General features: G+C 34.4%; 1 protein-coding gene across 4 annotated transcripts in view; it reads right to left on the bottom strand.

The window, feature by feature from the left end:
• The window catches only part of IQCM (IQ motif containing M), a 130,828-nt gene that overhangs the window by 36,943 nt on the left and 67,043 nt on the right, over positions 1 to 26,842 (bottom strand). For all 4 annotated transcript variants that reach the window (XM_015861182.2, XM_015861183.2, XM_015861181.2 and 1 more), the window contains 3 exons: positions 21,561 to 21,750; positions 20,117 to 20,261; positions 17,085 to 17,219 (listed from right to left, as the gene is read on the bottom strand). In XM_015861182.2, the coding sequence (XP_015716668.1) occupies positions 17,085 to 17,219; positions 20,117 to 20,261; positions 21,561 to 21,750 (470 nt within the window). The remainder of the gene's footprint in view (positions 1 to 17,084; positions 17,220 to 20,116; positions 20,262 to 21,560; positions 21,751 to 26,842) is intronic.

Raw genomic sequence — 26,842 nt, forward strand, 5'->3', positions numbered from 1 at the left:
AATTTTAGGGGAGATTTTTTTTATACAGTATGGACATTCACAAATTCATAGGTTGGGCTGATGTCCTCTAAGACACATCTGTGCTCCACAGATTGAGAACAAATGAAAAACAAAAAATGAGCAATGTAGTATACACTCACAAAATTCATCTTTATGATGAGAATGCAAGGCTCATTTCATGTATTATTGAAATATAGCGACTGACTAAACATAAGAAGTCCAAAGAGCTAAGAAAAGATTTCTTCTGAAAACCAATGTAGCCTAAAAAACAGAGGCATAAACTAAAAGTTGTCATCTAATTTAAGGTTTCAATTCCATTTTTTGATATACTGGATGACATACATGCTTATGCGCTATTGAAGATACAGCACTGGAAAATCAATAGCTAAATGTCTGCAAACATCCATACCAATGCTGTGAACTTAAGTGACATCTTGAAAGTGGCATACTTAGTTGTCTTCTTTTGACTTTTTTATCCATGGGCTTTAAGGTGTTCCCAGTGCTACATCTGATTCTACATGATACATGTAGAATCAAATTTGAATATTTTGTGCAACAGCAATTCTTATTTTATCTCTGTACCTTTTTCAAAAAGAAAATTCTTCACAGTGAACTGGGTGGAAAAGAGAAAGGCTTTGCTACATGACAATGGATATGATCCTGACTATTCCAAAGTATTAAATCTGGCTAAGGAAAGACTGTTTTATTGAAATGCAGCAATATTTTGCATCCCAGCGTTTCGCTATCAGCTTTACAAGTTAGAATAGCAACTGCAGGTTCATTCAAACCAGATTTGAACAAAAAGTTATCTGCGTAGTGTACATGTCCTTGTCTGCATCCATTTCACAGACAAAAAATACCAAAGTTTTCAGAACAATACCCAATAATAAACCGTGCTCCTTACTTATCACGATTTCTTTACACATTATTTATTTTAATTTGATGTTGAGGCACATCCAATGACTGACTACAGGGCATGGTCAGTTCTTTCGCAATGCAACTTGTAACTCTCGTTTTGGCTGAGTAAGAAACCGAACAGCTAATTTCTTTACTTTCTACCTGTAAATTTCTTTACCTTTCTACCTGGATTTATCTATTGTTGTTTAATCAAGTCAGGTCATTTCCATTATTTTCCCTCAACATACCAAACATTTCCATTCATACAATATATTTAGCTATTACTTAGCATTTATCAACACTTTTTTGAGGTGTGATTTAAAAGGGAGAGTTGGATGGTAAGCATTTTTGGCTCTGAATTATTTATTAACAACCAAGAACAGGAAAGTATTTTTCATCTCTGTATTTATACTGTTTCACAAATCACTCTCCTTGACAGGGTATAAAGCACATCTGAAAATCAAGCAGATTCCTAAATATCAATTTATTAGACTAAACTTAGGCTCTTGAATCTGAATTGCATTTACCTACCGGTTCTCAACCTCAAATTCACCCTTTGTATCAGGGAGCACAGTTTCTCTGGCATCCCTTTTACCACCAGTGAATAAGTTTATTCAGTCTTGAGAATGCACTTTACCGCCTGTCAACAACATTTTTTGGCTGTGATTTGTTTATAACGAAGCTTTACCAACTTCCACTAATTTGCATGAGAGGCCAACCTTTTCTTAAAACAACCAAAGGCTTTACAATTAGTTGCTGCTAGTTTGTTTCTTTTCAGCAATGCATCTTGCCTCTGTGCTGATTGCTGGGCTTTGGAAATAGACTGAACATGTATTTATTGACTAATCAAAAATACAGTAAAAGTAGAAAGACACAGCAATATTTAAAATCTAGCTGATTACCCTTTGGTGGCAGATGACTAACAGCTTACCTCAGCAAAGCAAAAATTGCTGCCAAAGGTTTCTTCATAGAAATAATCCTTATTTATTATCCAAGTTCACAGCTGTATACACTGCAGGCAGTAAGTAAAATCACTTAAAAAGCACGATGCTAAAAAACTAAACCCCAAGCTTACGTGACTGTGATGCTTATTAAAGGTCCAAACCTTCCTCATTAAAGCCAACAGGAGGTGTTCTGCCAATGATTTCAGTAGTAAAGGAAATTATCTCAGGGAAAATATTCAAACAAATTCATGAAGTTGCATTCTGCTCATTAGCAGTAAATGTGCGATTCTCCCTGGCACGAACAAGAAAAGTGCTAAACAACTCCTAAGAATTCTTAGGTTATTCAATAGTCTCCTCTCTTGAAATAACAGGACAACAATAAAAGACCCCTCATACACACACACACCCCAGCTGATATCTAGTACATTTTTAGGGAGAAAAAAAAAAAAAAAAAGTAAAAAATAGTGCTTTTATGCAGCTGTTGTAATAGCTTGATGGACTAAATCAACAATCTATACATTGAACATTATTTTAATAAGACCTATTAAAATCTCACTTATTAAAAAATAATCACAATTCAGTTTGTTGAATTGTATGAAGTAAGACCAGAAGGAAAAGATAATATTTACTATGTGATTCAGCCATTTAACACTGCCTGGAGGGAAGAACACAGAGAAATAGCCTACTATATACCACACCTTCTCCCCATGCAGTTTTTATTTGTCCTTCCTGTGCAGCAGTCTGCAGTATTTTCATATACACTGCTGGAGTCAGATATGAATCCAATACAAGGTTAGGTGACAAAATATCAACCAGTGATTTGAACCGGATTGAAACAAGGTAGGATCAAAGAGATTCTACCCATCTCCTCTCACATCACTACCACAGAAAATAACTATTTTAGACAAAAAAAAATAAAAAATAAAAATAAATTAAAAAATTAAAAAATCTGATCCCACTTTTATTGATACTGGGTTTGGAATGGACATTGCAGAGGACCCCCCTGGAAGGCCCTTGATGAGCAATTGCCCCTCTACTCCGCTCACTGTCTTAGCCCTCACTTCGTGACATCTAAGCCAAAGCATGAAAGCCAGGAACCCTGATGAGTAGCATCCCTGCACCCTGCACAGGGCCTGTACTCCTGTCAGGACTGGAAAGGGGATTCTTCCATTGCAGATCCATCCACTGGGGCCACTGAGAAGGAAAAGAAAGAAAAGCTGAAGTGCCTTGATGAACAAGCAAGTCTCTGACATGAACTGAAGGACTTAAAGGTTAACAGGCTAAGTATGGAAAAAAACTTTAGAATAAAGAGACAGACAAAGGTGTCTAAGATGGCACCCTGAGGTTAAGCCTAGTGAGAACACAAGTGCCTCAGTGCCTTAAGATCACAAAGCAGGAGCAGGTTGAGCTATAGTTGGTGACCCAGCCCACTCAGTAGTCCCCACAAATGAGCTTGCTGACAAAGTACCAGGCAGCAATTCCAGCTCTGCTCCCAGAAGCATGGTGAGAGCTGTGTTATATCTGGACTAATTAGTCACATCTCTCAGCAAGGCTAATTAGGATATGCACATGTGCTGACATGGTGATAATGTCTTGGATCAAGAGCTAGTACAGGCAATACTATGAACCATACCTCATCACAAGGCAGAAGCAGCACCTGAAGTAACACAAAGACCAGCCATTTAAAATCTTACAGGTTCCAGTTAACACTACAAACTGTCCTCAGAAAACTACAAAAAAGTGCAGGTTGTGAATGAGAGGTGCTAGATACCTCATGAGGAAAACGTGCCATGCAAGGATCACCACCAAAGGAAACCAGTTTATGATGCTTTTGTTTCTAATACTGGCAACTCATCCACAAACTCTCTGTGCAACTAGAATTAGGCAGAGGAATGATGGATTGGTATAACTGTGTGTATCCTATGCTTACCTATGCCATATCAGCCAATAATTCAGAAATAAAGAACAAGCCCCCAGCAAAAACCCCTTGATGTTATACCAAAGAACTGATTGGGATCCTTGAGACAGTTGAAGGCTCACACTTTTAAGTGTTATTTCTTTTTATTTTTCCAAGTTGCAAAAGTTTCTATCTTTACTTTCTTGTAGTGATCTCCCTTTCCTTCTCTGTCAGTTCAGTTCTCCTTCCTACAGGTTATCCAGTACAGGTTTTCTTTTAGCCTAGGTTTTCTGCTCTCTTTAATACACAATACACCCACATTTGTAATGGTCACAGTGTCACAGGCATACAACCCCAAATGTTCCACAGTAGCAGCTGCTAAATGCTGTTCAGAGATTCATAGATAGTTTTCAGACCTTCTGGTCATGCCTCTGATGAATCACAAACCTCTTTAGTTTCTTGCACAGGAAACCACTAACAAACCCAGCAAGCCACCGTACTTGCCTACACAGAGGGAGTATACTTCCAGAACAGTGGAAAGGCTAGGAATTTTTAACCTTTTCAATTCCACTTACAATCATTTTGCTTATACTTTTGGCAGTTGTACACCCCCATTGTAGCATACACAATTTGTGTACTCAGTCTTACTGTCACTGAATATACAACAGCTAGCTCAGTTAGAGAACACTTTTTATCCTACAGTAAGCATACAGAAAAAAACTATGCCACAAATTCCTGAAGGGGAAAACCATAATTCTTGAAATCATTCTGAGATGAAAATATGAGAGTTTTTTCAGTAAATTCTACAGAAGAAAACATCTACATAGTAGCTCTAGTGCTTAACAAGCATATGCATTTCAAGTACATATGCTTTCTTAAAACATGGTTATAAACAAAAGGACGCTAGGAGAGCAAATTCATATTTGCTTATTATGTTATTCTAAATGATGTGATCTTTCCAAATAGAAGCAATGGAATAATTAAACTAATTTTCCAGAATTTTTCTAGTATATTCAATTACAGATTTTAATTATTTTGGAGAAATAGTTCAGTGTTAATGAAAGACACGGTAGTTAGAATCATGGCAGAGTATGGGTTTCATGTTTCTGCATTCCATAAACCTTATTAGAAAATGTAAATCAAATATTTGATGAATACTAAGAGCCTATTGGGACATTAGAATGAATATTACCATTGTGACTCTGAGAGTCAGGTTGAAGTATAACAGAAGTCAGTTAAGGTAAGTGGATTTCAGTGCCAAAGGGAACATTAGCTGTTTTAAAGAGGCCTCTGGAGTATTATCCAGCATTAAATAAGGAGGAGAAAAAAAATGAAAAAGGTGTTTAAATAACACTCAGTCTGTGACACAAACCAACAAAAGAATTTCAAAGTTTCAGTTGTTACCTCGTATAAGTTTGCCTATTATCACATGTTGATAAAGATTCACTGAGGACATCTTAACAGTGGAGAACACAGAAGACATATGGATGTTAATAATTTAATTTCGCCATTAATGATATCTTTGCCAGTGCTTCTGGCTGTGTTTTGTATTTTAAAATGTTTTGTATTTCACATTCTGTAAAAGCATCCAAATCTACTGTGCTCCAAAAAAAGGCATTTTGATAGCCTAAAAGTTTATATAGTTTACAGTAATTAAGCCAATTTCACATATTTCTTACACTATGTGCTGTTTTTTAAATTGTGGAAGCTAAAATTTATTCTTTCTAGGACATGGCATGCATTAGGAAGTGTTAAATGGAAAACACAGATGAAATATATTTCCTAAGGCAACAAAGAGATATATATGTTATACAAGTTATTCCATCTCAGGTTGTCACCAAAACACCATGACACATTACTTCCTGTGAACACTTAAGATAAGATCCACCTCAACAGTATATTCATCAGAAGGGATGGAAAATATACACCAGCTGAAAAAGTAAAGCCACTGTGTGCTTCAATACCTCCTAGTTGGGGTATATATATAAATACTATCTGTATACTTGGTTTGAAAAAATAATTATATGCTTTCAAGTGTGTTTAGGTCATGTGTGAAGTCTGAAGATGAGTTAGGAATCTGTCAGTGTTTGGCAGATGCTAGATTACAAACGGTGATCCTCCAAAGCTTAATGAAATATCTATCTTTAAAGATGTCAGATGATACACTACTATGCAAAGTTTTCACTACTCACATGAAACGTCATTTGGGTGGTATTTCTTGTGAAATTTTAATTATGTACTAGTGAACTCAGAAGAATAATTTCTTATTGTTCCAAATTGAATTTTGTACTTTTCTGTACCAAAAAGTTAATTTACTTACTACATTCATATTCAGGCAGATATCTCCACTTTCTACATCTTCCTCTTCCCTTGTTATTTCTATAATTATATCTGTAGCCATTATATATCATAAACTGTTATAGTAAGATATCAATGACAATGTATTTAGTAACAGAAAATATGTGATTACATTTCCTCTGCATGAAAAACTGCTTCAACTATACCATATTCAAGTGAAAGAAAGACACAGTGTAATACGCACTTTTGTTCCTAGTAGTTTCACAAAAGGCAAAGCCCCAGTTGACCCAGAGTCTAAACTTTGAGGAGTAGCACAACAAAATCTGAACACAGATCTATGAGCTTTTGAAAATCCCAGTCCTTCTGTGTACAAATGTTCCGTTTGGACATGGAAATCTAAATTTAGATGACACAATTTCAAATGTTTAGATGTCTTAACAGAAAAGACACAATTAAGCCTGTTAAATTCAGGCAACGACAGCAGAGTTGTTCTCAGTGTTTCCCCTACAATAGGATTTTTCTTTCTTATTCCTTACTAGAAATAAATTTTTCAAAGAAAGCTGTTCTGAAACTGCCAATAAAATGACTGTCAAAGTACCTTTTCACAACATATTGAACCTTTTTTCTTGACTTAGAAATAATAAAGAAATTGAAAAATCTGTGCAAAATATCAGCATTTTCCATAGACTTCACTGCAATTTACCCTAAGCAAAACCACATAATAAAAAACTCTTTTTTGTTGTTGTTGTTTTTAAACACACCAAAGACACAAATAATAATTTCAAAATCTTTTTTTCTAAACCTAGTCCATTTTTGTTTTATTCAGTACATATAAAACAATAAAAGCTCTTTTGATAACTGTATCTATTATACTAACACAAGCTTAAGTTTTACAGTGATCTATCATGATTAATATCATCAACTGTTTTTAAAAACTGACCTAAGTTTTTCTTAACTACTCCTAAATATTTAACTTGCTGTGACAGTAGTATGCCAGTGCTTGAATGAGAGATATCCATATTTCTCTGAACCTAAAGCCAAGCCAAATTACTTCAGTGATAAGCTTAATTTGAATTAGTACTTCTGTTGTTGTCATTGACCTCCAGATTAAATCCTGCAAGTAAGGGCCTGTTTTTATATTTAAAAGAAAATACAATTTGAAATATCTAGAAAGAGTTATAGATATTTCAACCACTACTACATTAAATTAGCATATCAAGCTAATTGCATGTTCTTGGATAAGAAACTAGAAAACTTAGAGAAACAAATTATTTATTTTTATGTTTCTATTGAAATATATATTAAGAGAGAAATGCAGAAGTCCACTTTTTTATCTTACACTTCACTTCTTTCTCTAGAGAAGTCTGTTAATGAGTATCATAAAGGATCTGGTCATATGCCACAGATTTAGTAGATGCTGTCTCAAATTACAGTAGAGAGACATCTTGGATCTTATCATCCATGTATGGTCTGGAGATTTTCTGTTTCATGTTTGATGGTTACCAAAATAATGTACAAGAGCTGCTCTGAAAGTAACACCCCCTGTTTTATTATGTTGGCTTACAACATCAGAGGCAGATATTGGTAGAATGCCAACAGACGTTTGAACCTTCCCACCAATATTCCATTACATTTTGTTGCTGTGTGACAAATGTCAACAGAGGAGCAGTCTAGCAAAATGGCCTCTGACATATAAGTGTGTGTGAAGCAAGGATGTGCCTTTGAATTCCTCCAGGAGGAAAAAAATTGCACCCACTGACATTCACTGATGCTTGCTGAATGTTTATAGAGACCAAAAAGTGGACACTGATGGTATGGTGTATTTCATAGCGGCGACAGTGGGCCACCTCCACTAGTGCAGATTTTTATGAACATGGCATGTAGGTTCTTCTTCATCACTGGTGAAAATGCATAACTGTTGGTGGTTACTTGGTTGAACAAAATAGGTTTTTGTAGATGAGAATTATCACTGTCATTCAGTTTTCACTGTATGTGTTATAGTTTTCATGAAACTAAATAGGAGGCATTACTTTCAGAGCAAACTATTCGTTAAGTTGTTCAGAGATGTGGTTTCAAACATTGGATTTAAAAAAAAAAAAATTACAATTTTACAGCTTTTTTTGCAATGATTGTGGATGCAATGAGAGATGTCTTCAATGCAGACCGAACTTTTTGCTGGGAGACAATATTAGGAAGACTAAACTAAAACTAATTGAGATAGAATAATAGAAATGACATCAAAAGAAAGCCAAATGAGCTCTCATAGTTGCTTACCACTAAAACTGATAACCAAATCTGTTTTCTTTAGGAGAAACACAAATATCAATAGCCAAATCACATGCTAGTAGAAGATTGTTAACTCTCAGGAGTAATACAGTTAAAGAGAACATGTGTCAGTTTTGGACAGGCAGCTATAACAGATGATAATCAGACAAGCATTTAATTCTTCCACTGAACAGAATGCTGAAGATAATTTAGAGCAAAGAAACTAAGAACCTTATAGGCTGAAAAATACTACATCATACACTGTTATTATAGTAGAATGCTGAAAGACTTTAAACTGATAGGAAATATAGCAAAGGTCTTGGTAACTGTTGAAACACAGAATGCCTAAGCAACAGGATTTATCTAAATATAAAACTTGCTACTTAGAATATTTGTTGATGTGATTTTAAAACTAGATTTGAAAAGGGTAGAATCTTATCAACTTAGAACTTCAAAATATTTCTCTGGACATGGACTTCATGGAAATGGCTCATACCAACATAAATTGTTGACCTCAAAGTTGTTTGATTTGATGATATTACACAAAATCATTTTGCTTTAGAATTCTTTTTTTGCCTTTGAAGAGTGAGTGGTTTTCTAAAGGGTTACTCTTAAAAAACAAACAAACAAAACAAAACATATCCAAATCAATCATATGACTTCAGGATTATGCCAGCTAGCCTGAGTTGGCTGTAAACCCAAAAAATGGTTTACAGGAGTATGCAATGGGGCATTTTATAATAAGAAAACATTTTAAATCAAATAACCTACATAGCAGCAGAAACAAAAGGCTAGTTTTGGAGACAAAGAAAAACTGAAGAAAATAATGCAAATTAAGTGGCAAGCGGATGACAGCACAGAATAATCATCCTGAGATCATTATTTTTATGTATGTGTTTGGAGGTGAGATCTAAGTGCCAGTGTGCATGAGTTTCTATATGAAACACACCTATATTAGATGCACCTTTGAAAATACAACAATTTAGCAACTACAGACATAAGGAGCTGTTCTCAAACAATTTTAAATAATTCAGGTCAAATTTACATCACACTTCCAATATAAGATAAGAAACAATATAAACTCTTATTTCTCCAAGAAATGAGACTAATATACACTTACCTATAATAAAGTAGCATTGGAAAAATTGTTATGCTTTGAAAATATGGATAAAAATAATGAGGAAAAAAAAAAAGAAACTCATATTCTATATATTAATTCTTAAACTGGATATTAGAATTATTCTCCTTTTGTAATTATTAAATGAGATGTTTGATTACATTCGCTTCCTTGTCTAAAGATACTGCCGAATGAATGCAGCAATTATTCAGATTTATTCCAAAAATTATTCCTGTTCACTGTATGTAACTCTTCTGCTCTTTTTCAAGATATATTACAGAAATATATTTTTGCATATTCTGCATACCATTAAACATATCCACACACGTTTATAGAGGCATTCTACTATGCATATACTAAAATATAATATGAATACTATAATATACTAATACATTTTAATGGGGTGATAGTTAAGTCAGTTTGTACAATCCATCTCCTAACATACAGCAGAATGTTCAGAGAACATCTGAAATCTAATATATATTTCAAGGATAGTGCTATGATCTATCTTCCCACGTTTTAGTGGGGAACAAACTTTCTTAAACCATGTAAAAGACATAATTTTAGCAATAAACGATGAAGAATTAATTTCTCTCCCATATACCATTATTCCGTGCTAGAATTTTTGAAATTCCTAATCTTTAGGATCATATTTTCTAGTAATTCTTTTCTTTTTTAATTAAAGATCAAAAAATCCTACTCAAAATGTTTTTTAATTGTTACCCGTCAAAACTGAGATTAATTACAAAGTGAGATCTCAGAGAGATCTGTCCTGAGTTTGGTTCTGTTCAGTATTTCAGTATTTTCATTAACAACTACTAAGGGTAATAGAATAGACACTAATAATGCTTGTAGATGACACCACACTAGAAGCAGTAACAAGCACTTTACAGGAGAGCACTGAAACTCAAAGTGATCTTGATAAACTGGAGAAAAGAGCAGAATCAATAAGACAAAATTCAATACAGACAAGTGCAAAGCACTAAACTTGGAAAGAATAATCAAGTGCTCAAAAATGGGGAAAACTCTCTAGGCAGCAGTAAAGGCTGTTAAGGAAGATGACAATGGGAATAGCAATTAACAAAGCAATTGCAAAGAGAGAAAATGTCATCCAATCTTATTTTATCAGGTACACTGCCATTCAGGCACATGAGGTGATGAAACTGCTCCATCAGAACTGATACTATTGCATGAAATATATTAACAAACTAAGTCTTAAATATTAAAGTAAAAATGCAAATTTGCTGCAGTGACATCAGTGAAAACTTCCAGGTGGAAAAATACATTGTTTGATAAGAGTGTCTTTCTGGGCTTGAAACAGGCCAAAGTGCTATGATAGCACACAGGCAACTCAATCAAGTCACTCTATTGCAGTGCAGAGCAAGAAAAAAAACCCAAAACCCTAAGCTTCAGTTGAGAGGTAAAGCCCAATAAGTTTGTGATTAAGCACTTACTATGGAAAATGCAGGCCCAGAGAAAGTCCCTCTTCCTTCATCTCTAGTTTGTTTGTCCCAGGAACAGTCAGACCAGCATGAGCACTGCTCTGTGTTCAATAACTGGCTATAAGGTGATGAATAACTACTGCAAATGCACTATACTTTCCACACATAACCTACCACTGAATTCACATTGAAAGGTATCAGTGTGTATCACGTTTGGGGGTGGAGGCTGGCACAGAAAACAAGTAAAATGTGAGTATTGTCTATATCAGCATAGTGAATTTTATCATTCAAATTTTAAAATTTCCCAACTTTTGTTAAAACAAATTTGGAAATGCATCATTATTCATACTGTTTATTTGTATTAGGATAGTGCTCTGGAGCCCTAGTCACAGAGTACGGTCAATCTGAAGTATCAGATTTTAATACAGGTGGAACAAAAAGGTAGTCCAAGATTCTATGACTTGGACATATAAGAGACAGACATGAGGATACAAGACAGCATTAGTTTGGATACCAGGTAGCAGTATCAGCATACTACTGTTGTCAAATGTTCTGCAGAAATTGCAGGAGAAAAAACTTTAAGAAGAAAATTTGTTTCTCTGGTAGTTGCATTGTTGTTCCAAAGTAGGCTTTTTAGAATAATTCTAAATTCAATGCAAAAAGTGAACAGACATGAAAAAAACACTTTACAGTAGCTAAATAGATCATTAGTTTTATTTAGGTCTCAACTTCATTATCAAGGTATCTAGATAAATCCATAATAATGGACTATTGTTACTGTAAGAAATAAATAACATTTGAATCTTGGCTGGTAGCTGGCCTAGGGTACTCTGGGCTGTGTGGGTAACCCAAATTGAATTTTCTGTTCTAATCTCCCGATCTAGGAGGAGCATAATGATGATATGCTAACAGAAAAAAACTCTAAATCAAGTTCTGAAAATTAAGTTCTTAAGCACAAAATTTGACACCTTCTGAAGTAAAAAAAAAAAAAAAAAAAAAAAAAAAAGGTATACAGATTTTATTTCCTTTTGCCACAGCTGATGATGAGGAAACCACATTTTCAAGGTCTAAAGGGACCATTAGGTGCAATTTTTGTTTAGCCTTGATCCTGCAACCACTACATAAAAAAACTAAAGTTTTACAATAGCATTTTATAATGCTTTTTATTAATGCATCTGTTCATTATCACTAATTCACTCAAAGCATTCTTCCACTGTGGAATTTCAATTTCTTGATGTTATGTTTGACTTAAATGGCCATAATAGTAGCATATGTCTGTCTCAGGGCTCATTACCAGAGAACTGTGGTAAACATTATTGAAAAAAATAAAATGAAAGAAACGCCGATGTATTATGTTCTGCCAGATCCACAAGGGCTGTTACGACTCTGCTCCTATCACGGTATTCATGAGTTTTTATTGCTTGTCCTGTAAGATTTTGTTTAATGAGAAATAAACAGGTTTAGGAGGCTATTTCCCATCAGTGATTCAGGAAGCATATTTTTCTTCAGAACGTGTACAATACTCGACATGCAAGGGTCCCATTCTATCAATAACACCTTTCTGGCATCATTGCAAAATAAACTGCTATTAGGTGCTGATTATTTTTAACAATTTATTCATAAGATGTCACAAATACGAATCACAGTGGGAAACAGTTGAGAGGGAAAATAACAGCAGAGTGCATTCAGCAAAGTTTCAGTGTCACATAGTGCCATTTCTGAGCTGAACCTCCAAACACAAGAGATTTCCAGAAGCTCCATTAACAGGCAGCAGTTATCATGGATTGGCCAAGTGGGACCAAAAAATGACAAAGTCTCAGCACGAGTCAAGCTCTAAACCAAAGGTTGTGTTGAGGGAGGTCTGAGGTTGCTCTGCTATCCTGTAGCAACCTTATGCAAGGAAGCATTCCCCAAAGACCTCCTCTCTGTCTGCTGATGGAAAAGGAATGGGCATTGACTTTAATGAAGACATAAGACTTTGACACATCTGTTAAAGCTCATTGTTTTGCACTGTCATTAGTTCTTTCAAATCCAGTCAGATACAATCTGCAATCTAAAAGTGCCTGTAAAAAGCTTACCTTCTGCTATATGTAAGTTCAAAGAGTATTTGCCAATTAACCATAGAATTATAGAATAGTTTGGGTTGGAAGAGACCTTTAAGATCATTTAGTTACAGCCCCTCTACTATAGGGAGGGACACCTCCCTCTAGATCAGGTTGCTCACAGCCCCATCCAGCCTGGCTTTTAATGCTTCCAGGGAAGGGGGCATCCACAACTTCACTAGGCAACCTATTCCAGTGTCTCACCACCTCTTCCAGCTTAAAACAATTTGCCCTCATCCTGTCACTATCTGCATTTATTGAAAGTTCTTCCACAGCTTTCATGTAGGCCCCCTTTAGGTACTGGAAGGCCACTATAATGCCTCCTGTGAGCCTTCTCTCCAGGCTGAAGAGCTCCAGCCATCTCAGCTTGCCAGTTTCAGTACTCTGGTAACATACATACATATACATATATACACATTCTTTAATTCAGAGCTGGTTTACTTCGTTCCTGTAAACACAGAACTATCAGCCACAATACAAAGCTGATATAAACTATGGTGGCTCGCAGACAATGATTCAAATTCAAGAAGAATATGTGGTATTTCATATCCTTAGCCTAAACACTGAATGCTTTGTATAAACACATGACTAGTTATCAAGATCATAAATATGAAGTGTAAAACTCTGGCTTTTAGTACAGGCTGCTTAGAAGGGCCAATTGCAGAGAAAATCCTTACTGTGTTTGTATTTTATTTGAAAACACACCAATGATCAGGATGCTGCAACTGTGAACAGCTTGCTTCTAACAAAAGGTAGCAGGATCAGCTATCAAGTATGTACCTGACAGACATACTAGTTGAGTATTAATAGCAGTAACACCAGTAACCACAGAATACATTAAAAAAAGAAGATACTGCTGTAGGACTCCTCAGCAAATCTATAGGCAGAATGACTAGAAGACTCAGTATGCAATCTAAATGCTTGCAATGCTTTACTGAATTCCATGTAAAAATTTACCTGACCAGAATATATAGTCAGAGGAAAAAAAAAAGTAAGCTTTCTACTACAGGAAAAATGTCTGTAAATATATATCAGGAATATTCAGTATTATTTCAATGGATACTTCAAATACAAGGCCAAAAATAGACTAGTTAATTATTTTGTTCAAACAAAAAAGCACAGTGGTGTGGGGGTGAGGTTTTCTCTCATCAGAATGAAGCAGCAGAACAAACTGGTTTTAAATATGACAAAATATCATCACTATCTGTATATGAAATCTAAAAAGCACTGCATTATGATGTTAGTTTTAAATGGCCTTTTCTTGAAACTGGGAACTAAACCTCACCACTGATCTAAAACCATTCAATTAATAATCCTGGTCAGTTTCTCAGTGAGCAATGTGCTAGCTAATAACCAAGCCACTCTTCCTCCCACTGCAGAAAGGAAGATATATACAGAAACATCTAGAGAACCATCTTCAATGAAATTAATTTGACCAAAAGAAAACTCAGTTTCTCCTTCAGAAGTTGAAAAGCAAATAGTAAATCACAAACTTGTTTTTCTGTACAAGTCTGTATTCAGCATCTGCAAGTCCACTCCAGGTACCAGTGCCTTCTTTAGTTCCTAAAAGTGTCATCATTATTGTCATTATGGTCAAATTGTACTAGTTTTTCTTACATTAAGTAGCTATGCAAAACAGTATGTCTAGTGGACATACATATGTTATTTCATTTTATTTTTTTCTCTATTCCACCTGGTATTTTTAATTCACATTGCAGGTATTTTACAATGGATAGTCATCTTTCCTATTCTTATGTTTCTAAATAATAATAACTATTTGTATTTCCCTACAAATATTCTTGCTTTATTCCAATATTTTTTACTATCTTCAGTTTCTAACTTTTACAAAAAATAAACTGTTTCAAATAGGCAGATCCATACTAAATCTGATTTGTAGTTATGTGGGAGTGATGTAATTAAAACTATCATGAGAACACGTAAAATAAAAAGTCTCAAGCTTTTACTGCCTTAATTACTGTTAGCCAAAGATAGTACTCATCTTTTCATTACTGGAAACGGAAAGGTGACAGGACATTTAACAATGAGATATATATGGAGAAAGAAAAAAGAGGGAAGGGAGGGGAGGGAGAAAGGAGAAAATTTAAAAAAAAAAAAAAGAGAGAGAGATACAAAAATTTTAAAGAGAAGATTTGAATTATTTTATACTTCCTGTGTTCACAGTAAATAGCCTCAAGTCAAGGGCATCTTTTCCTCTTTTATAAGTTTCACTGCATTTGCAGCATGGCCATATAAGACACAATCAACACCCCAAAAGCTCCGAACAGTTATTGCTAGTAGTTCTCTCCAACACCCTGCCCACACACATACACACCTTATCTTTCCATTCCTAAATAGGCAGTTTGATGGTATTAGATGCTCTGTACAGGCACAGGAGACAGTTGCATCAAATCCATATTAAGAAATTCAAAACACTCAGCCAATTGCAGTCTCTTTCCTAAGGCAATTTAGCAAGGTTATACTCTGTTAATAACTTATCTTCAGAAATAATGACATTTGTATTATAAAATTGAAAAAGAGAGGGCACTTTATAGATAAGTGCCATTTATTCAAAATGCTTTCATGTTAGAAACCATTTTATGGGTGCCCTTTAGACACTAGCACATCTCTACATTTCAGCAATTATTCATCATTTACACATCCATAATTTCAGAGGGTTTAAAACTTGACATGAATAAGAAGCTCATACCCTGCTTCAAATGGGTGAACCAGTCTTGATAACACCTCATATCTAAGAGATTCTAAATAAATTAAATAATGAGTGGGGAAGCATGAACCTTTCCTGGTCTGACTGTTAACACAGCATAAAGTAGCAATAGTCTCCCAAATCTAGGATATAAGACAGAAATCTGTCTTACAGACACAAAATCTCCTGTTACCATAGTGATGGGGACTGAATAAATGACTAAAAATACCTGGTCTTATTCACACTGTCTTAGGAATGTGACCTAAATGACATATAATACATGATTTTCCTTCATAAATTAATTGCATTTACTAGGAGCCAACACTGAGAAGCAGCATAACGTGCAAGTACATGTGGTCAGACACTCAGAGAGATCACCTTCATCTCAAAGATGCAGCCTGAACTTTGAGATAGCTAGAAGACAGCAATATATATATAATATATGTACATCATAAGAAGAAAACCTGTGTAGGTCATTAACAAAGCAAAGGCACCAATTAAACATGGATTTCTCTCACTAAAGGAAGTTGTATTTCAAAAGCATTCTTTCAAAAAGCTGATATATGGAATTAATTGTAACATCCAAAGACCACCATCTGCAAGAATGTCCCAGTTGAGGTGGATGTCAATCTTAAGACACAGAAGTAATATAAACCTATGTTTAGGTCATTTTGGTTCACAGCACCTACGTAAGTCATTATAAAACAAAAGCATGCTGCCATAAAGGAGAAATGGGTAATGGCATCTCTCATCTCACCCTGTGAGGTTCTCAAAGAGGCTGCCTCTATAAGTCTTAGCCAGGAGATGCTAATCTGCAGTAAGAGCAGAGTATTGCAGGTTTCCCAACTGACTGCCCCAGGAAGGAGAAAAAAACAGAAGGAAGATGAAACTCTAGCTTTATTTGAAGGGCTTGATTAATTACTTCTCTTTTATTTTCTATTTTTAAAGGGCAACATTCTCCCTTCTGTTTACAGTACATTATACCTTAACTCATGACATATTATGCTATTTACATTAATCTATTCATTTGTGAACATTTTTAAAATTTAATTGTTCTGTGTTGCTTAAGAGTGATGGAAAGCAAGTACAACTGACATTACAAACCAGGGAATAAGGCAAGTCTTTTTCCTGGAGGCTCCTGCAAATGCAGACCTGTTACAAAATTTCTCTACATTCTCTTACAACATTTCAAGATAGTATGGAATTGTACTCCAGTGTTCTTAGACACAGTGCAATTCAACAAAATGTACTTTATTTCAAGTATAAAGATAAAATGATTCCTTTCCAAAAAGAACATCACCTATGCTTTTAAGAGCAGTAGCTTCATTACGCAATGAAAACAAATGACCCAAAGTCTACACTTGCATTTGAACTTTTCTTTTCGTACCATTACAAAGCATTTTTAAATAACTACTTGCCTGGAAAGACCAGCTGAAAGATCTGTTGTATTTTGCTGGCAGGTATAAAATATCCACAGTCTCTAAAAAATTCAGGTAGATGATCTCTGTCCAGATTTTGGCCAAACTGTCTCTTGGAAAACATTGCTTCATAAACTAAGAAGAGAAAATTCCATTAGATATGTATTTACAATATGCTATTAGGCACCAATTTTTCTAGAAATATTTTCTTTAGGATCAAGGAAATCCATTTGATAAACTAAGTATGGAAACATAGGCTTATGTGGAGATCTGATGATTGGGTAGCTTGCTGCTGGCTGAATTTTGCAGTAAAGTGAAACTCACATTACCCTTACCAAACACCAAGAGGAACAGATAGGTTGAAATAATTCTCTCCCCATATAAGAATCTCTCAGCAGGGAAAACTGATTAGTTAGTCCCTGCAAAACTGGGCTCATAGAAAGAGGCTGAAGCAAGCAGACAGAGTGGTTCATACTCTTTTTTTTTTTTTTTTTTTTTTTTTTTTTTTTTTGGCAAACATGCTTAACCTATCTAAAATACTATATTATATATATTATGTTATATACTATCTAACAATACTAAATTGTTGCCCCTAAAATTAAATGCAGGTGAAAAAATTCCCATTGTAAGACGTTGCCTCTAGTAAAGTCATAATATAGATGCCTGAAGATGCCTTGCCAAGGACAATTAGAAAAAAACCAGAGACATTTACATTAATTTTTTTTTTTAACAAATTTAATATATTTAAAAATATAGCTTAGACATATACATAAATTCAGAAATAGGTACTGTGTGGTTAGTTTGCACTGCTCAGGGAGGATAAAGTATGAATTAGAAATGGAAATCCTTAATCATCTATACCTTGAGGTCCACAGCTGATCTACCTAGCCCACATATTTTTTTCAGAATTGGTGCAAAAAACCTTCCTCCCTGAGAGAGGAAGGATATCTGTCTAGCTAATTTACTATCTATTAATGGAACCAATAACTTTCCTGTAAGGGTTAACAGTAATAGATCAAATTACATTCTATGCTACGTGTGAGCATCTATAATGTCTGCTTCTGTCTTCATCAAAGAAGAGCAAATTAATGTCACTTTAGCATTCCAGAAAAACAGGATCTGCCTTTTAAGTCAGACTTTGCACTCTAATTTTTGAAGACCATAATGACAAAATGACAACAAAAGAAAATATACTGAGCTGCAATATCCTGTAATATCTACAAAGATGCTTTGAAGGAATAACGTTACGAATTCCTGTTAAAAGCACCAGTGACAACCATTGAAGAGCATTTCATCACAATATGAAGAACAGTACAAATTTTTCAGTCAGCCAACATCACCCAGTGTGTTACGAACTATTAAACCTGGAAAAATGATCCACATTTCAGGAGGATATAGACTACAGCCTAGGAATTAGTTTTGCTTATTTTTTTCATAACATAGGAGGGGAAAAAAACTCATTAATGTATACAGTATGTAAAGTATGTACATACATATTTCATATGTGGTGATAGGAATACAAGACCTGGTTATGGAATTTTGAAGTAAACACTGAGACTATGTCATCAACCTCCAGAAGCTATTTTTTCCAAAAATACATTAATTACATGATTTGCATCAGGACTGCATTCAGAGGGAACTCAAAACCTACCCACAGAATATGTTCAAATTAAGTATTAAAATCCTCCTTCTCTGTGCTCAAATGTAAAACTTTATGGATGTTGACTCAAAGGAGTGAGTGAAAATTGGAATCAAAATTTAAGCAATTAATACATTTCATGCTCAAAAGGTGTAGGAATCAATCAGAATCAACTTTCAGTTTTTAATGGGTAATATATTTTTGTTTCTCTGTAATGTTTATTTAGAGTAGAAAAAACTAGAGCAGCACATCTAAGTTCAGTGTGAAGTGTTGCTTTGACACATAGTTGAAAATTCAAACTAATTTTTGTTTTCTCAGCTTTTTCCTACCAGCAAAGCTATTCTCTACTGTAAGCTCTCATCTAATCTTAAATCTCCCCTGTAATGCAGCATCCACATCTTCTTCTGGAAGAGAAATTTGAAGGGCAACAGATTACTTAAAAAGGAAATTTAGATTTTATTTTGCAATCTAAACAGTTTTTTCTTTAATATCTTCCCAATTCCTTTGGGTAATAAGAATGACATAAATATTAATATTCAAAGAATGCAGAAGGCAGTGAGCAGAGCATCTGGAAACAGGCAGCTTTGGTATTAGTCAAGTATTTCTTTTTCTTTCAACATCATTTTGCTTACTTATCATGAGAACCATAAAAAAAAAAAGCAGCCTTCAAGCTAGTGACACTTATGCTCCTCCCAGTCAATGAAGTTGTGTCTGTCTATGAGTTTTGTAACATGCAGCTGAACTATAACATGTATCCTTCCCTATTACACTTGCTTGACTGTACAGGAAAGTCATCAGTCAGAAGAAACAAAAACAAGTGTAAAATTAGTCTAATAAAATTTTCTATACATAGATTGCTCCAAAAAAATCTGTGAAGGTACTTTCTTTTCAAGTCTCCCTAAACATACAGGTTATTTGTTTCTTTGTAGGAGAGAATATGAGTACTATTCATTTTTCACATGATCCTTAAAAAATAACATCAATAATACTAGGGAAGGCATAATAGTCAGAATGAATGAAAAGAGTTAAGCATTAAGACAAGTAAGATGGTACTCAGTTTTGCACTTTCTCATATACTATGTCATCAGAAATCCTCCTTCTTGACATTACATGATATTGCCCATCACTTAACAGTTAGTAGTCTGAGACCCACATCATGTTGACACAACAATAATAATTATTAATTTCTTTATGAAGTGACGGGGAGAGTCTCTTTATTCAAACTAAATTCTACAATTCTGAAGTACTAGAATGACATCTTAGAAATACAGCTGTCCATTAGGGGAAATGAAATCTGCCTTGCACCATTTAAAAATGATTGTGTTGTGGAATATTACTTAAGAAATGCCAGACAACTGGAATTACGAATTTTGTGTTAAATGCAATTACTTACATTTTTTCTTGTCCATCCACTCCTCTAATTCAAAATAACGAAGTGGCGTAGACAGATCCAAAACACCAGCTCGACTTCTAATGCGTGCCATCATGTTACGGTAGCACTTTACTGCCACTAGTAAGGATAGACCATGACTTGCTGACTGTAATTAAAGATATATTTCACCTTCATTACTGTAAGAAACAAGGAAAAAATGACTAAAAAAACCAAACAGATGAGGAGATGGAACCAAGAGGTGTGCAGCATATAAGAAAATCTTAAAAGAAAACAAGAATAAATTCCAATCCACGGTGCTGATACAAAATAGTAGATTCCAGAGCTGATTAAACTATTGGATAAAACTATTTTTGGATAAACACATTTTATTCCAAATTACAGAATTAGGTCAGGAACTGTGTGAAATAGAAAATACTATCTGCAGAGCCTGGATGGAAGAACAAGGTTCTGTATCTCAGCAGAGGAAAAGTGGAACGGTGAACTTGGCAAGGTGAGAAACTTTATGTTTGACATTTGTTTTTTGATTAAAAGTATGTCACAGGAGGAAAAATACATATTTGCCTCCTGCAGCCCAGAAGTAGATATCAAGACATGGAGTTTTACCTCATTGTTAATTATATCAGCAGAAAAACCTACTTCTCCTCCTGTATATGAAGTGAAGGAATATTTTTAAAGGTTGATGATTACCAAATAATATGACCTGATTTTTACCACCTATTTTAGGATTCTGGAAAACTAATAAAATAGATAGTTAATGAATGACTCGGTTCCTACTTGACCCACTTACTTCAATGAGATACAAGTTTTCTTATGGCATGCTTCTCATACAAGGGGCTTAGACATCACTAGAAAAATGATATCTTAACTGAAGTTGCTCACTCTCCACAAGCACCCAACCTGCAATATGCATAAGCTCTTCTAACTTGATATGAACTCTGAGACTGAAATCTGAAGTGTGTATTATGGCATCATTTCTCAGGAAATGACATTTCATTTAACAATACTTGTTGAAAAACAAGAACAGTAACTACACTGTAGAATCCATGTTTTTTGTTCAGTAGTTCAAGCATAAAATGGAGCTGGAGGAAGAAGAGTGCAATAACAATCTGCTATCCATAGCTTGTTTACCTTAAAAACTGCAAGCGCTTCAATTAACAATACAATACACATGTATAACAAGAGTATTTAAAAGCAAAAGGATCATAGGTCACACAAGCTATTCTCTTCTAAAAATAATAGAGAGAATTTTTACAGCCAAGTGATAGAAACAGTTTCCAGTAGAGAACTATCACTGAATTAGCTCTGACCTTGAATGTGCAGAACAGCAATGGCAGACAAACTAGCTAAGCAGAGTTGTTTATTTTTTTTTTCCATTGCCAAACAGTAATAATTCTTACACTACTAGAATTTAAGCAGTATGTGGATTAAACAATCAAAACATTACCTTGATCTTTATTCTTTTATATGCCCTACGTACAAGCCACCCTCTCACATATCTTTGAATGCAAATGACTGCTTCAAGCTCTTCTCTATTGATAGGATGCTTTCTACTATCACAAACAGCTTCAGATATTTCTGGGTGAGTTACATTCTTCTTTAGCTTCTTTGGGGCTTGAAGGGAAAGGCATTTATCACTAGAAATTAAAGCAGAGAAAATTTATTCTTCAGTTTGGTAGAAAAATGTTTGAACTATGAATCAAAATTCTAGTACACAAATTTCAGTTTGCACTTAAAATAATTACAAAATCACACACAAACTGTTCATTTACATGAATAGCTTGAAAAGACTGAAAAGAAACCAATGGTGATTTACCATTTACAATTACAGAATAACCATTCAAATCTACTTAACAAATGTTTTGTTACAGATATATAGATCTGCCGAATTCCCATGCTTTTGTCAATAAAGATTACGTTACTATTTTATACATCTTTAATATTTTCCATTCTCATTCAATCACAAAGCATTTTCCATCCCACCCAGGACCATGCAAAAATCATACCTAATGTGAAAAGCAATTTTGATTTTTTTAGATATATGTATATATATATTTCTTACAATGGACATAGTATCTAGTAGATAGACATTCTGAAACCATTAAGTATCTCAAGTATCCCTTCTATCTGCATGCTAACTTTCATAGCCTTTATTAATGTGTCAGGAAATTAGACAGGAAATTTTCCATTAAATTAAAACAAACAAACAAACAAACAAAACATTTTACAAGTACATGGAAATGTATTGAAGTCAATCCTTTTCAGAAGAACATACAAAGAAAGGCTGTATTGGAGTTCTTCCTTTCAAAATAAGACAGCAAAAACACCAGACCCAACAAGATATTCAATAACCTGAACTGTATATGTTTCTGTTGTGGAAAAACTAATAAAAAATCATTTTTAAACCCAGAAATATATAAATTTTGTCTTAATTATAAAATTTTTTTAAAAAAATACAACATAAAATGCACTCTCTGAAGTGGTTAATCAAAGCACTAGATTTTGCATTTGAAGCTGTTTAACTGACAGAAATGCAAACTGAAATATAACTGAGGATTTTTTTATTTTATTTTTTTTTTTCCCATCTAACACATTTAGAGCTTTCTTTTTCTCTCAAGTAAATAGTCATTTTTATAGTTAAGGTCATGAGTGAGTAACTATATGTTGTAAAGTCAGTTGCAGTTTTACTCACTACATCCAGATTATGCCAAGACTAAACCAATCTGCTTGAAATATACTTTGATATGAAAATGTTTTTTGATGCCTTGTCTTAATTAAGCAAGGTGTTAATCAGATAAAAATGCTTGAGATTTGGAGATCTGAGCACTACTCAAAGTCTTGTGATTTTACTTGCTTGACTGGATTTTTATTTTGTTGTTATAATCATTTTTTGAAGATGAAATAGATTAGATTATGAATTTCAAACTAGGTATTTTCTGGTGTTTTACAGCACTTTCTCCTTCTAGCCAAGAGCCTGCAAGACTTTTAATCAGGCCATCTTTTTATAATTAAAAAGTATCATTTGCACTTATTCATCATTTCAGTTTGTGCCACAAAGAAAAATCTGTCCCATAAATCTTGATCTCTCCACTGGCTAAAAAATCTTCAGGTATTTCATATAACTTCCCAGTACAGGACCACAGTCTCACCACTCACAACCTGATATACCCTTGGTATCTTCTCACATGAACAAAAAATTCATCTATCAGCTTAACTCATCTCTATACCGACAGTATTGATTATTTTTCTCAGAAATTATAACAGAGAACAACATTTCAACTTGCTTGCAGGGTTTTAAAGAAATTGCAGTTTCTTGAGTTGCACAGAGGATGCCATGAGTGGACTCATCTCCATGGTCAATTCTAGACAGGTCTAGCCAGTTTGCAGGTAATGCTTATTTACTGTATCAAGCATTAGGATATCCAAGGACTACATTGCAGAACCAATTAGATCCACTGTCTTCAAAGACCAGGGACATCATTATGTCAGATGCACATGAAGGGAAGTACCTGATTTATTAGATATATGCACATAAAGAATGCACACAATGTTTCTATTGTTGTTTTTTTTTTCCTTTTTTTCCCCCAATTTTTAGAAAAAGGTTAACAGAGATGATTATCTACACGAGAGAGAACAAATATAAATTGATGCTTTTTTTAGGAAAACATGTTTCAGAACAATCCTGAGTCTGCGACTACTTAATCATTTTAATACCATAATAACAAAAAAATATGGAAGATATGGACAAGTGCTTGTTTGAAATATCAAGCATACAATCAAGTCTTCACTTAGGTACAGCAGCTGCCTGCACTACAAATGTCTCTGTAAAATTCATTCTGCAGAACTGATGGCAATGCATTGACTGGATCTTCCTACTGAATTATGGATGTGGCAATTTTTCTATCATCTCACAATTTAATTTCATGCAATTTACATATGCTGATTAATAGTGCAGTGTAAAGATGTATTTAATATAATCTGGCACTGGTGTATAAATAATGTCTTGTATTGGTACTTTTTACATTTCTTAAAGCTTACCTTCAGTTAATGCTGTATACACTTTACACCGTCATGCATATTAAATTACCACATGCTTAATACCATTTCTATCAGTTACACTACCTCTAAATGAGTTATTATATGACCAAATTCGTTGTTTTGTTGGAAGATAATAGCTAGAAGAGGGGGGGGGGGGGGGGGGGGGGGGGAGGGAAGTGTGTTTTATTTAATAGTGTTTAGAACATTCTAGGTCAGAACAAATACCAGGCATGATGCTTGAAGAGGAATTTCTATCAAACCATCAGTTTCTCTACATTAATATATATTTCCATCACTTATAAATTGCAGTTCAGATATTGCTACTAATTAGTTTTGGCTGATACTGGAGTATTTTGTATGCCCCATTTATAAAAGCTGTTTGCCCATCTGTTAATAGGTTGGAAGTGATTAAAGGACACTTATTTTGGCTGTTGCAAAGGCCAAATCATTTTAAAGCTGCAAATATGTGACAAAATCAGCTAAAGGTTTGCCAAGTTCAGGACCTGATTTTCCTAAAGATTTGTGGTGTCTGCTTCTTCCCCCTCCTGCTTGAATTACCTTTGAGTCTTCAGTATACAAATATGAATTTTCAGCCTAGTAATGATAGGCCACACCTGTTTACTGTCTGAGTACCTATGCCTTCTCTTGCCTATTGTTACATCAGTGTGAATAAAATAGCAGGAAAATGAGATATAGGTGAATTCAAGTAATATCAGAGGAAAGAAAAGACAAAAAAAAAAAAAGTAAAAAATTGTGTAAAAACTACAGTCATGTCTCTGAGGTGGCAATTAAAAGCAAACAAAAATCTCTAATAACAAGAAAATGGTGTGCATCATTTTTATGAGACAATTGAAGCCTTCAGCTTGACCTTTAGAAGATTATTTCAGTCACATATTTAACAAACAATTATATGAATAAGACTCATGCAAATAGCTGGAATAACTCTTGCATACAATTTACATCCTATGGCCTAACTGAAGGTAAATTTCACATACTAAACTACATTCTGCTTTTTCTCCACATAATAACTTGATGCTTTAAAGTATCAGGGTAGAACTCATGCTGACCCTTATTCCAGGAGAAAAGTAACAATGGAGATGTGAAAAGAGTTTTCAAATAGATATTCTAACACTGGTTGGTCTGAAATTCCCTGAATAACTTATTCTTTAACTGGCTTTCAAATGTAATATCAAAGGGAAAAGACCAGTTACTAACTCTAGACTTACTTCATCTGCAAAATTAATTTTATAAATGAGCAACATGAAGTGCTACCGATGTACATTAAAGACACACCACCTTTATTGTATTTCTCTAATGGAAAATCTGTCAAGCACTTTCTTTAATGATTATATGTCTTAAAAATTCAACAAATGAAAGGATTATCGCTGAAATCATATTAATCGGCAGAGGATTAACAGCCTACTGTTGAAAGACTTCATGAACTGCAATAGGAGACGATCTAACATAAAAAAATGCGAAGAGCTCTACACACAAATCGTGCAGAAAGACTGTAGAGGTTGAAGCAGAAAAAGCGAAAAAGGATTGAAACAAAGACTGCTGATGTGAATAAAATCTTTCAGTATCAAAAATAAAACAAAACTGTAAGAAACATGCTAGACACTGTAACATCCTCACACCACCTGTGTACAGTTTACTCATTTCCATTCCAAGATTTTGTAGCCAATTATCCGATCACTCTCACTTGTAATTTCAATCACATTTAGATACATTATCTGAAATGGTTTCCAAGAATGAAACACGTTGTTATTGACCATTCTAGATCTAATGAAAGATGGAGAATGAAGCCTTGATTTCCTCCAGGTACAGCTTTATGTAATGGTTAGGAAGAATTCACAAAAACCGTTAACTGTACACAGCACAGCATTAAAAATCTGGGCTCATAGAAACACGGTTCCACTTTTCCTGTCTGTAGAACTATAATGAAATTGTGGACAGGCATTTCCTGTTACACAATGGCCAGAGTTAATCTCATCAAACCTAATAAAGCAGCTATCTACATTAATTAAAACACTTAAGAATGTATTTTAGCTTTAGTGCAATTTTAGTATATGCCTGAAGTTAGGCACATACTTAAAATGACATGCTGAACTGGAATGGAGGCAACTGAACGCTTACCTGAGCTAAAGTTAAAATTAAGCATATGCTTAAGTGTTTTGCTGAATACAGATGTAATGCTGAATGGGAGCCCAGTGATTACTCACAAGTGTTGGTATGTTCTTAATCCAGAAATTGTCACTATACAAATAAAATCTAAAGATATGCATATACATAATCAATGTACGTCTGAGTAGAATTTTGATGACCAACTAATTACAATTCTTGCAGACATAAATAGGCAAGATTATGAAACACTGCTTAGATTCAAAGACATATCTCGAATTATTCACTCAGGATGTTCACAGAAAACAAAATAAGACAGTAAAACAAAACGAATGCATAAAGAGAAGCTGTGATAACAGACACAACAGCTTTAACTTTCAGTTGAAGACAGTTTTCAACATTAGTAAGCTCAATTTAGTTGATCTTATTGCTTGGTAATAGAATTTGCCCAGTATTCTGAGGACATAGTGATATTAAAAAAAAAAGACGTGGTTCATCAGACCATGTGAACCAGACCCAGAACTGTCATCCTGAGGTTTTGCAACTTAATGACCTTGAAAATCTATATAT

This window comes from Coturnix japonica, chromosome 4, assembly GCF_001577835.2.
Source record: "Coturnix japonica isolate 7356 chromosome 4, Coturnix japonica 2.1, whole genome shotgun sequence".
In the NCBI taxonomy this organism is placed as follows: Eukaryota; Metazoa; Chordata; class Aves; order Galliformes; family Phasianidae; genus Coturnix; species Coturnix japonica.